This window comes from Aplidium turbinatum, chromosome 18 (assembly GCF_918807975.1).
Source record: "Aplidium turbinatum chromosome 18, kaAplTurb1.1, whole genome shotgun sequence".
Lineage (NCBI taxonomy): Eukaryota > Metazoa > Chordata > Ascidiacea > Aplousobranchia > Polyclinidae > Aplidium > Aplidium turbinatum.
This window is the reverse complement of record NC_137489.1, coordinates 490,868-503,815: the sequence shown is the minus strand read 5'-3', so window position 1 is coordinate 503,815 and position 12,948 is coordinate 490,868. Positions and strand designations below refer to the sequence as shown.

The 12,948-nt window shown below is 38.3% G+C and overlaps 2 protein-coding genes across 2 annotated transcripts in view; one reads left to right on the top strand and one right to left on the bottom strand.

Annotated features, from left to right (window-relative positions):
• Window positions 1–2,681: 2,681 nt before the first annotated feature.
• Window positions 2,682–3,131, top strand: LOC145787859 (protein FAM200B-like). Its single transcript, XM_082599695.1, has one exon. The coding sequence runs from the start codon at window positions 2,682–2,684 to the stop codon at window positions 3,129–3,131; it is 450 nt and encodes a 149-aa protein (XP_082455821.1).
• Window positions 3,132–12,088: 8,957 nt separating this feature from the next.
• Window positions 12,089–12,948, bottom strand: part of LOC145787626 (uncharacterized) — a 92,707-nt gene continuing 91,847 nt past the window's right edge. The window contains exon 7 of the mRNA XM_082599402.1: window positions 12,089–12,230. Coding sequence (XP_082455528.1) covers window positions 12,156–12,230 — 75 coding nt within the window. The 3' untranslated portion in view covers window positions 12,089–12,155. The remainder of the gene's footprint in view (window positions 12,231–12,948) is intronic.

The window sequence follows — 12,948 nt, the reverse complement described above, 5'->3', positions numbered from 1 at the left end:
GTAGTTCGTATTTACATTGATTCAATGTCTGAATATTAAATAATATTCAATCATCGGATTTGCAGAAGGCGTCGTTGGATTTTCAAAAAATCGCCGAATAGTAGCAGAACCTTTTATAAAAGTAACCAAACAAAGCTAAGCAACTACACCTTAACATTAATTTTAACAGGCATAACATGTTTTTGTTAAATGTTGTGGTGTTGCTTAGCTATGTCCGTTTATGGTTGAAAAAATATTGTGACCTCCCCACCCGAATTGTTTTATAAAAGTAGGCTATTCACCAGATTTATATTAATTCATATTTTGTAGTTGCCCAAATCAAGATGATGCATTTATAAATATTATGAAAAAAATTAAGGACTTTGTAAATTTTGATCCCGAGGCAAAATTTGCTATACATAGCTAATTTTATTAATTTTCACAAATGCATCATGCCAATTTGGGTAGTTTTATAAATAGACTATGATCAGATAATTTCATATTTTTTTGTTGCCCAAATCTAAACGATACAGTTATGTAAATGGGAAAAAATAATGAATTTGTTCATTTTGGGGAAACTGCCTCACGCTAATTTGGGCAGTTGCATAAACAGACTAGCCTAATCAGTTTCATCAAATAATTTAATGTTTTCAGCTGCCCAAATCAACACGATGCATTTGTGAAAATTAATAAAATTAGCTATGTATAGCAAATTTTGCGTTTTGATTTGGGCAGTTTCACAAAAGTATTAGAGACATATTTTGATGGCTACCCAAATTGGCATGATGCAGTTGGTTAAATGCATTTCGTACTACAGTTTGATCACCATGCAATACAATGCATCAATATGGGTGTCCCAAATGAAAATTTTGTGGCACATTTCTGTTAATTTTATAATCGACTTGAATAACATGTCAAGTAGCAGCCACTCTATTCTTTGTTGTTTTAAGAAAACCTCTGAAACGTCAATCGCGTCTTCGTGCTGATAGAATTATTACGTTACTATCGCAGCAGCATTACGTTACTATCGCAGCATCGAAAGGGAAAAGAGTTTGTGAGAAGGGTGAGGGTGGCTGTGGTAGCATGGGACACTAACACAAAGAAGTCGCACGTTGAAACCGTGCTTCGTGATATTTCTTGCGTTGCTCCGGTGGAGGGCGCGCGGACACGCACTGCTGTGCTCGCTCCAGTTGGTTCGGGCCCCCCAGATGGACGTTAAGGGACGTCACTCATAGAAAATGTGTTCACTTTATTATTAATGTTTAATTGTTTATGACTTGTGTGATGTATGATGCTTATGCTCGCTGTTTACAAATTAAATAGATAGCCTACAGTCTGGCTGGAACCGTATGTATTTATCAAGTACATATTGTCACTTTGAGTTACGCCAATATCGCTTACAGCAAATTTGCTTGGGATACCTGTGACTTAAGCTGAGCATCTTATTCATTCTTTCACATTTAATTTAGTATCTTCATATGACAACTTTGTTTTTGTATAACTTTAGGTGTATTGTGTGTTAGTAGTCTACTGTAATGTCGTGTGAGCATGGTCCGTTTTAAATACCTTCAGACAGCAGTGCGGGACTACAGGTTCATCTACATGACTGTGTCGTATGTATGTTATATATACGACAATATTATGCGACATTGCAATTATGTTTAATGTGTGTTAGGTATGGCCAATGTTGAGTAATTTCGTTTAGGTAAAAATAATCTTCTGGAAGATGGATATTGTAATATTCATCTTGGAGGCTGCTATGTTCACGAAATTATGGCCAAGTTATCTGTCTCCGTATTGTGACATAGATTGTCGCGCAATCGTGACGTCATCATTGCGATGCACTGTCACGCTTGAGCGACAATCTCTCGTCATTCTTTCTCTAATTTTCTAACTTGTGTTTTCCAAACGTGTTGCGTCTTTCTTTTACGATGTGTGAATCTAACGGACGGACGTAATAAGAGTGTGAAGTGACTATTCCACATCACAATTGAACCCGTCTCTCTCTTGTTAACAATATACCATCAATCTTCACTCAACTCATGTGGAACTTGAGTCGAAAGTTAGGAAGAAGACAGGTTGGGTAACAGTTAATGCATAGCTGTTACCAGAAAGAAAGAACAATAGCTACAAGGCTAAACTGTTTTTCGGTTAGCTACCTGTAGGTCTATGCAGTCCGAGCATTAAAATAGATAACCCCATAGGTGGTAAGGTTATGAAGTTCTAAAGTTTCAATTTTTGTTCGAATTGGCCTTAGGCCTAGCTTAATAATTCAAAATAAAATAAAAATAATAAATAAAAGCATAGAAATGACTCAATGCGAAGGGGCGGTGTTTAGGTATAAGAGTAGCAGTAGCGAAGGGACGATAGAATAGTAACGAATCGAAGTTATCAGATAATTCATTTGTGTTAACTTTTAGTAGAATGGCAAAGGTGGCACTGCAGCTGACAACATTTTTTGCAAATATATTTCTGCCATCCCCGATTTCTGCGCAGCTTTTTCTCCGGTAGTCTACAAAGTCAGTAGGCCTACAACAATTGAGGCTAAGCGATAGCCTGTTGCAAAAGTTTGTGCAGAAATAAATTTGTCAAACATGTACCGGTAGTCAGCTGCAGTGCCACCTCTGCGATTTTTCTAATATCCTGACTGACACGGATATTTTTTTTCTGTTTTTAAATTTTAGTGTTATAGTTCAAATCTTATGGATACATTTTTGAAGCGAAAGGATAAGTCAAATGATTCGGAATGTGAAGCCCAGCAATCTCAGGATGTTTCATCCCGGAAGACGAAGAGACAAAAAGTTCGAACATACGATGAAGAGTATCTTAAGCTCGGGTTTATTGAATGTCCTTCAGATGTTACTAAGCCTCAGTGTTTAATATGCTACAAAACATTGTCGAATGAATGTATGAAACCAGCCAAGTTAAAGCGGCATTTGATGGCTCAACATCCTGAGCTAGCTGGAAAGCCACAGGCTTTTATTGACAGAAAGAAGAAAGAATATTTAAAGCAAAAAGAAACTTTTACACAATCTTTGGTGTCGAACGAAAAATTAATGAAAGCATCTTATTTAGTGGCGCTAAGGGTGGCTCGAGCCAAGAAAGCTCACACAATTGCGGAAAATTTAATTCTTAATTCCAGCAGCAATTGACATGTGTGAAGTAGTTTTGGACGGCAAATGTGCAGCCAAGCTTAAAGAAATTCCATTGTCGAACAACACGATTTCAAGAAAAATCGATGAACTTTCGAATTACATAAAAGCACAGCTGCTTGAAAGACTGAATCAAACTAATTTTGCAATCCAATTGGATGAAAGTACGGACATTGCCAGCCAAGCACATCTCTTGGTTTATGTTAGATATTCATGGGGAGACGAAATTAATGATAGAAGATTTCATGTTTTGTCATCAAATGCAATGCAGAACAACCGGTTTAGACGTTTTCAACGTACTTTGTGATTTCTTTTCACAATCAAAACTGTCGTGGGAACAATGTGTGGCTATATGTACCGATGGTGCAGCTTCAATGACCGGCAAGCACTCCGGGGCTGTAGCTCGTATCAGGGAAAAAGTACCGAACATTATACGAACGCACTGCATGATTCATCGCGAAGCGCTTGTTGCGAACATTTAGGAAAATCTTTGTCTGAAGTCTTATCTTTATGTGTCAAAGTTATCAACTCTATCAAAGCTCGCCCACTGCAGTCCCGAATGTTTTCGAAACTTTGCGATGAACTAGGCTCAGAACATTCAAGCCTTTTGCTCCATACGGAAGTTAGATGGCTGTCGCGAGGAAAGATTGTAGAACGCCTGTTTGAACTGCGAGAGGAGGTTTTAATTTTCTTGCGAGCGCACAATGCGGACTTAGCTTCACTAGTAGCCGATGAAATTTGGCTTGGGAAACTTGCATATCTGGCAGATATTTTTAACCTTCTCAATCAACTGAACTTGTCACTTCAGGGAAGAGATGCGAACATTTTACTCAGTCAAAACAAAATAACAGCATTCACAAAGAAACTCAACATATGGAAAACGAGAATAAATGAAAATGTTGTGGATATGTTTTCTGTTCTGTGTGACTACATTGCCAACAAATCTTTAATAAATACAGATTTGATTTTCTCTGACATTCAACAACATTTGGAATTGCCTTCTGTACATTTTACGAAGTACTTTTTAAAAGAGACATATGAGAATTTTGACTGGATTTTAAATCCCTTTGTAATACAATTTTGGTAAAGAGGTTACTTTCTTGTTGTTGTTGTTGCAAAACCCCTTTGTTGTTGCAAAAACTGATCTGTCAGGACGCAAAGAAGAAGAATTGGCTGAATTGTCATCTGACCGAACTTTAATGATTAGTTTCAATCAAAAACCTCTTGCATCTTTCTGGTTAAGTGTTGAGAACGAATATCCACTGCTCTCACAAAAGGCTACCCAAATGTTATTACCTTTTGCCACTACCTACATGTGTGAGACAGCATTTTCAGCTCTTACAAATATGAAGACAAAATACCGGTCCAGACTTATCGTAGACTCTGAATTGCGAGTTTGCTTGTCACAAATTGCTCCAAGAATTGACAAGTTGTGCAGTAAGAAGCAATCACATCCATCCCATTGATGTTGTCATTTCGATTAATAAACATGATTCAGTGTTACTTATTTTTATTTGTATTAACATTTATCGCTGGTTAGGCGGAAAATTAATGCGACATAAGATTGGGATCCGCGAAAAAACACTTTGACAAATAGGAGTCCATTGCCCAAAAAGTTTGGGAAACCCTGCACTAGACTACCTAACTGGGTAGGCACTTTAACATGCAGATTTCCAATCCAGCACGAACCAATCAGAAGCTACGCTTTTCATGACGTCATCAAGATTGCGTTTGGAAAGAATAAAGGAAAAACGCAAATTCTAGCTAAATTAAATCATCGCTTTGCCATCGGTTGGCTTGGCGCATTGGGTTAGGGCGGTAGTAGTCATTACAATGACGTGGGTTTGATTCCCACCTCTGCTATAGCTCTTTTTTCTTCTGTAATTACCAAACAAAGTTCAAAGTAATTATTAATTCTCTGGCTGAATGCTGGAATGGTCACAATAGCAGATAACGTACAGATAACGTAGCATCTCATTGGTTCGTGGTTGGATTGGATACGCGCGTGGATTATTAGAAATCTGCTTGTTAAAGTGCCTACCACCTAACTGCAAAACACATGTGCTGACTTGACTTGGACTTAGGGTTGCCAGAGGTTAATATAAAAAGGAGCCCAAGCTTATGCAAAAAGTAGCCCAATTTTTTGGGGGTTCTAAAATGAAGCCCAAGCAAAGAGATAGGCTATTATACAAAATTCTTCCAGAGCGCTTGATCATCAGTCCCAAATTATAAGTCTTTTTCCAGTTCTTCACATCTTTCAGACAGATTGGCAACCATGCATTCACTCAACTTTTTGTTAAAATAACTACAAACAAGTACCGGTACCTAAACACAAAAAATGGATTGTTCTTCATGATTAGCTAACGTATCAAGAGTGTTCCCCTCAAGACCATCAACAGTTTTGATAACCACCAAGGTCGATCAACGTAGAAACTAAAACTAAAAGATCAACGTAAAAGCGCCCAATCTGGCAACCCTACTTGGACAAGCCTACCTAATTTTAAGCCATTGTGCTGTAATATGCAACATGCGATATTTTTGTGAAGAAAGGGGCGTTCTTCCCGGCTATCAGCACAAGGCTGAGCACTCACTAGTACAGCGAGCAGCTGCGATTCGCCAACCATAACGGTGTAGCTTCCACGCTAAGCCATTCAGACCATCCAATCAACAATATGTTTCTCGGCAGCCGATTTGTAGCAAGAATTGACAGCGATAGACACGTGTTTCGCCCATGAGGCTGGGCTCATCAGTATCGCATCGTATTCTGCCACAAATTTATTCGACCACCGCTTTACCAGTCAGTTTAACTCTTATCTTTGTGGAAACAAAGAAAGAGCCAACAAAACCAGCAGGCGCTATCGCTGTCAATTCTTGCTACAAATCGGCTGCCGAGAAACATATTGTTGTCAATTCTTGCTACATCGCTGTCAATTCTTGCTACAAATCGGCTGCCGAGAAACATATTGTTGATTGGATGGTCTGAATGGCTTAGCGTGGAAGCTACACCGTTATGGTTAGCGAATCGCAGCTACTCGCTGTACTAGTGAGTGCTCAGCCTTGTGCTGATAGCCGGGAAGAACGCCCCTTTCTTCACAATGTCCTCTGCCCTGGCGCCTGCTGGTTTTTGTTGGCTCTTTCTTTGTTTCCACAAAGATAAGAGTTAAACTGACTGGTAAAGCGGTGGTCGAATAAATTTGTGGCAGAATACGGTGCGATACTGATGAGCCCAGCCTCATGGGCGAAACACGTGTCTATCGCTGTCAATTCTTGCTACAAATCGGCTGCTGAGAAACATAATGCGATATTTTTAATAAAATCTTTGGGATCAAAAAGTGAAATGTCTGCTAATGTCAGAGCTTTTAAGTTGTCAAATTATTACATAAGACTAATAGCAGGTGGAGCAGAAGCACTTATTTAAAATGTTGAAACATGTTTCTACGAAACATGTTTCATTTATATCTGAGCATGTTTCTACATTTGTTGAAACATGCTCAGATATAAACTCAACAAATGTAGTGTTCTTGTAAAAAATGTGCTTTTTCGTACCTACTGTTCTGCATTTTATGCTTCTCCCCTTTGGTGTAATTATTCAATATCTGCTATTAATCGTCTGAAAGTTGCATATAACAACTCGTTCAGAATTCTGTTCAAATTGCCTAAAATTTGCAGCATTAGTCACATCCAAGTAAACCACAACGTGAACTCTTTTTATGCCCTGCTACGGAAGAGCATTGCTAGCTTTGTAAATCGGTGTTGCAGCTCTTCTAACTCCTATATCAAAGCGTTAATGACCTCTGAGTGTTTCGCTCGTTCAATGTATTTACAACATTATAACCGTACAATGCTTGTTGTTTGATTTTCAATTATTTTATTTGTATGTGTGTGCTGGCGTGTTTCTATGGACCTCTATCTTCTGGTCTGAACCAAATAAATAAAATAAAAAAAATAAAAACTTATTTAAAAGTTTTTGACGATCTCGAAAAGTTACACCACTAATTTTTTTGGCTCTCAGCAAGATATTAGGCCGTATCTTATTTACGTAGGCCACGGCTCAACCCTGTTGTGTTGTGTCTTGCCTGTCTTTGGTGCAAGAAAGAAAACTCTCTCCCGAAACTATAGCCGACTGTATGTTCATAAAATTCTAAGACGGATAGAAATTGCAAGAACTACATTTGGAAAAATGAAAAATATTTTATCTAATCAACGTTTAAATTTATCCATTCGTATCAGGATCTTAAAATGCTATATCTGGTTAACCCTATTATACAATTCTGAAACTTGGACAATGTCACAAAAAATGGAGAAACAGATCGATGGCTTCGAGCTCTGGACATACAGGCAAATGTTAAAAATTGCAAAGATCACTAACGATGAAGTACTAGCCTACTCTCCAAATTCAATTCAAGCAAAATTCTCTTACAACAAGTCAAAAGAAGAAAATTGAAGTATTTCGGACACACAATAAGGCAAAACTCGTTACAAAGATCATTAATTAGATAATTCTTTATCTTAATTTCGCTTCGAAACGAATTATTTCGAAATATTTTTGTTTAGAACAGCCGGAACATTTATCTAATTTTTAAAATTTGAAAACTGGACAATCAAGAAAAGAATGACCGAAAGAACAAACGGTTAATTAGAACTTCTCTCTCACAGGCAAAATTGAAAGGAATTGAAACCAATACCAACACATTTCAAATTACAGCAAAAGACTGAGAATCTTGGAAAATTTTCTTACAAAAAGCAGTTAAAGCTTGGAATCAAGTACGATAATGAAAGAAGAAAAATTTTGATGATGTGGGTTCGATTCCAACCGTTGCCGTTACTTTTTTTTCTTTAATTACCAAAAAAACTTCAAACCAAGAATCAATTCTCTGTCTGAGTGTTACAAAGGTCACAAAAAATGCACTCAGCTGGTTCATAGGGAAAATTGTCGCATCTTTAAGGTGTTTACAGGTCAAAGCACTCCATCTGCTGGAGCGACTTGCATATTACAAATACGCGACAGGTCCTGAGCCAAAAGCCTCTTCAAGTGGGTCTGCTACTATTCGGTGAGTCCGATTCGGTGAGAGCCTTTTTCGGTGAGAGCCTTTTTCGGTGAGAGCCCTATTCGGTGATTTTTTTGAATTTTTTTTTTGAAAATTATCGGGTACCGTAGCCTAATTAAAACCCTTAACCCCAAACCCCAAACTCCCAAAAAACCCCAACCCCCCAAAAAAAACCAAACCCCCAAACCCTTAAAAAACCCCAAAAAACCGCAAACCCAAACCCCCAAAAACCCCCCAACCCCAAAAACCCTCAACCCCAAAACACCCCAACCTCAAAAACCCCCAACCCCCATACCCCCTAACCCCAAAAACCCCCAACCCCTAACCCCCAAAAACCCTAACCCTATAACGGCAATGATAATTAGGCTACGGCGCGCAATAATTTAAAAAAAAAACTCACCGAATAGGGCTCTCACCGAAAAAGGCTCTCACCGAATCGGGCCATTCCGCTTCAAGTAGGCCATGCGAAACTACCAAGAATAACATATCAAGGCTTTGTTTGTCTGAGGATAAAGATTTAAAACCAAACTAATCGTTAGCCCATATTTGCACAACATTTAATGAACATACAGTCAGCTATAGTTTTGTACCTTCCTCGTATGGAGGGTTGGATACAATGCGCCATTGTTCTCGACCATGAGCTGTGCGTACTGCACTTCCATAAGTTAATTTTGTCCATTTTGTGATGTTTGTTTTCGAATCATTCTTGGTCTGCCTTTAGCCTACTTCTTTTACCGTTTATCTTCACTTCTATTAAGTAAATTTTTCTCTACAGTATCATATCCAATTATTGTCCTGTTTTTGTTTGTTTTACATACGGTAATAATTATTGCAATTCACGTTTTTCCCCGTTATTTCAGGAAAACTTTCGCATGTGCTGTAGCCTATTCTAGCACACCATCACCTATTGGTCGTTGGTTAATTCTTGGTGGCTGGTTTGAGTCTTCATTCTCGGCTTACTCAGTCTGAGAATAGAGATTCAAACCAACAGCAGTTGTTTCTCAATCTCAGTGGCGAACCCTCCTTGGTTTGGTTTTGAATCTTTATCCTCGGGCTGACAAAGCCTTCATTGATTATTCCTGGTAGTTTCGCATATTTGTAGAGGCTCTTGACTCAGGGCCGGTTACCGAGATTGGCAGAGTGAAGTTTTTTCGATTATTGAAGTGTTGTTGCCGGGGAATTATTCCATTCCCTAGGTGCCGCTGAATGGAGAGCAGTCCTGAAATGCGCTGATCAAGCGCACACCCCGAGAGTCGAACCAGTGCCGCGTGATCTTGAGCCCGGCGCGTCACCACTGATCTAACTGGGCGGACATCTCTCTTTATTCATTGAAGTAGTGTGCCTGCCTCTGCACACCTGTGTGTATGAATGTGTAGTTAGATTTACTGTTATGGGGTGGTGGCTGACTAGATGACTGCTTAGTGCTTATGGTCTTTCGCTACCATCCTGATTGCGCCAGAATCTTACCAACAGTTGTACAATGCATTGTTTTGACAATTACATTTAGGCTACTCTGCTGGTTTGTTAATAGCCTACAGTATATGGAGCTGTTGAACAAAATAAATTGACTTGACTATGGCAGCTAACTTTTTTAATGTCGGGAAAGCTTCGCATTTATCATTTCAGCAGCGAGTAAACAACTCTTAAGATTTTTTATTTAAAAATAGTAAATATGCCGACAATGCGTATCGGATCTGGAAAAACGTTGGGAAATAACTAGAGCTTTAACGAAGCAAAATTTACAAGATAAATGGACAATGTTAAACTTAATGTCCGAAAAAGGTAGAGCAGGATAGAGGGTGCGGGGGCTTACCCCCCACGAAACATTTTGACACATCTAATCTTGTTTTGGATACTTTTTAGGCAATTTTGGCGCAACCTTTTTTATAAAAATAAACAATTTGTAACCACAGGTCGCTTTGCTCGTAACCATCATCAAATTAAACTTGGAAAGAAGGTTTGGTTTAACATTTAAGTTAACCTTCCATTTCCCAAAAAACTTCTTTCATGACCACAGAAGGATTCTAATAATTTATTTCTTGAAAATTTGTATAGACTATAGTTCAGCAGGCTAGAACTTTGAAAATTTATCTGAGGTGTCCCAACCTTCGCTTATAATATTTTCACGGCAAATTTTACTTTTTAAAGGATCTTTATTTACACTGAAATTTATCAATTTAATTAACTAAGCTATTTGTGTAAGCAGTGTTTACTTCAGATTATTACATTAATTTGTTAGTTTTGGAGGACACAAAAACTTTTTACTCCCAAATCCACTTTTCTGAAACTCTGCATGCCCAACATCGTTGGTTAGGTGAATGAAACGTTGCTGGGCGAGCAAAGCAAGCGAGAAAATTTTGCAAAAATGAATAAAAAGTTACACATTTAATTGTGCATGTAAAATTACAAGCCGAAAAACGCTTTATGAACTAAATATGCTCGGACTCCTAGACGGAGGTGGGCCCCTAACCGGGAGTTGAGAAGCAGTAAATGCGGCCCTGCATAATTTAAGCTATTGAATATCGAGCTTTTGTAGCGGACGTTGAAAAGCCCTGTTGTATTAAATGGTAATACGTGGTAACGCTGCCAGATCTCTGATTTAATCTGGCAACACTGTATACAAACAGTGGCGGCTGGTGAGTCCTAGAAATGGGGGTGCTGTGGCCGCGAAGGCGAATACAACAGTGGGGGGAGGGGGGTCTCTTTCAGAAAATTACATTTGATTTGGTGCATTCTGAGCATATTTTAGCTCTAAATTGTGATAAATGTTTAATGTAAAACTTGGCTTATAAGCTTTGCAAATGTGTAATATTTTGAATGGGACGATCAACAAACATATGTGAATATCACGTTCTTAATGATTAAAAGAGAAAACGCTTGTTTATTTTCATTACCTACTCGACAAAAAATTCTCCCGTGGCCTATGTCACTTTACATTTTGGATGTAGATACGTTGCTTGACATATTAAATTTAAGCAGTTTTTGCTAAGGATGGGAAGTAGACCTATCCTAAAAAGTATCAGTTTTTCTAGTGCCTCCGTATTTGCGTTCTTCTTTAACTAAGACTACCGTAATACTAATCAGCGAAAATGTAAACTACTAATTGGTTCATTGCGTAATATTTAACAATGCGTAATTTCACAACGTGAAGGTGGATTCAAACTGGTGTCACTATTGCCTATTGCGTTGCAAACCACTTTTGACGTCACCACGAAGCCAGACAAAGTGGATCGACTTTTCACTCTGTGTCTTTTTTCCTTTTTTCTCGTTCTGCCAGTGTGCTGTTCCGAAGACAGCACACCGCTTTGCAATTCGCTTGTACAGGCAATTCAAGAAAACAGGCGGCTCTACGACGTCACAGTCGATGCCTCTACGACGTTATGCTGGTGTGCTGTTTCAAAACAGCACATATTTCCTAGCACGCAGAGTTTCCAAATATAATTTACACTTATAACAGTCAGCAATTCTGTGAACAGAGAACAAAAAATACATTTTGGGCAGAAAAAACGCTAAGATATTTGAGAAACTTTTTGTGAAAACTTTTATGGGAGTGCTGCAGCACCGCAGCACACACTAGCGAGCCGCCCCTGTATACAAATGAATTGATTCGACGTCACCTACAATGTAACTCATCTCGATGGATTTCCGGTTTAAATACAATCTTGAGAAAATAATTATCTGATCTGGCAACACTGTTTACAAATGAACTGATGTGTTGTCGCCTACAATGTGGCTCATGTCGGCAGCTACTTTCAAACCTCAGACTCAAATTGGACTTAAAAAAAGTAATTATCTAATCCGGCAACACTGTAAACAAACAAACTTACTTTTGTTGATGTTTATCGACCTCAAGTTAAACATAAACAAACCTTGGTTTGATAATATTATAAACATTTTGTTGATGTAAACAAGCAGTTTGTTGTATTTTTAACTCAACCAAACAAAATCATTGAATGACATAATTTTAATCTAAGCATCAACAAATAAAACATCGATCCTTGTGCGTGAGGTAAACGGGGCCGCCATGCCACCCAACCATGATCTTCAACTTCTGTAAAAGACAAAGCAAATAATTGACGTTGATTTGATGGAACTTTTTATATTTTGTAGATATTAACAGCAAACACAACACTCCATAATCAACACGGCACGCCGCAAAAGGGGATGAGAGCTTCATCAACACCATCAGGACATTATCATCTACCAGCTCATCCATTCCATCACCCACCACTGCAGGTGTCCCACTCCACAAATCTTAATTTTTGTTATGATTTTATGACAAAAAGTGGCTTTTTTATGCTTTTGCACCGGCCACATTATATTGCGTAACTGAAGTTACATTCGCAAAAAAAGTTTGGAAGCAATCCACAATACTGACGAGATACCAACGACTTAAGGGAGGGATTTCAAGCGATTTTGATTATTAACTAATATACCATAAGCAAACGAAACCAAGCAACAACACGGCGTTTATCATGATACACAGGAAAAATAACTAAAAATTGCAAACGTTTTCGGCTAAACATCTAGCCCTTGTCAAGCATTTTGAGAAATGATTTGTACTACAATGAAGTAAGAACTGCTAGAGAATTGATTAAGCAACAAAACTGATAACGACACAACATGTGATATTTAATTAAAGACGTTTATCAGATAGGAGGATCCTGCGGCAAAAAGCTGACTGTTAAGTGTTGGATTGAAAGATTTGGTAAGCAGGGCTTCGTGAATTTTTATGTCGAATTCAGAAAAGATTGTTCGTATTCTCATTC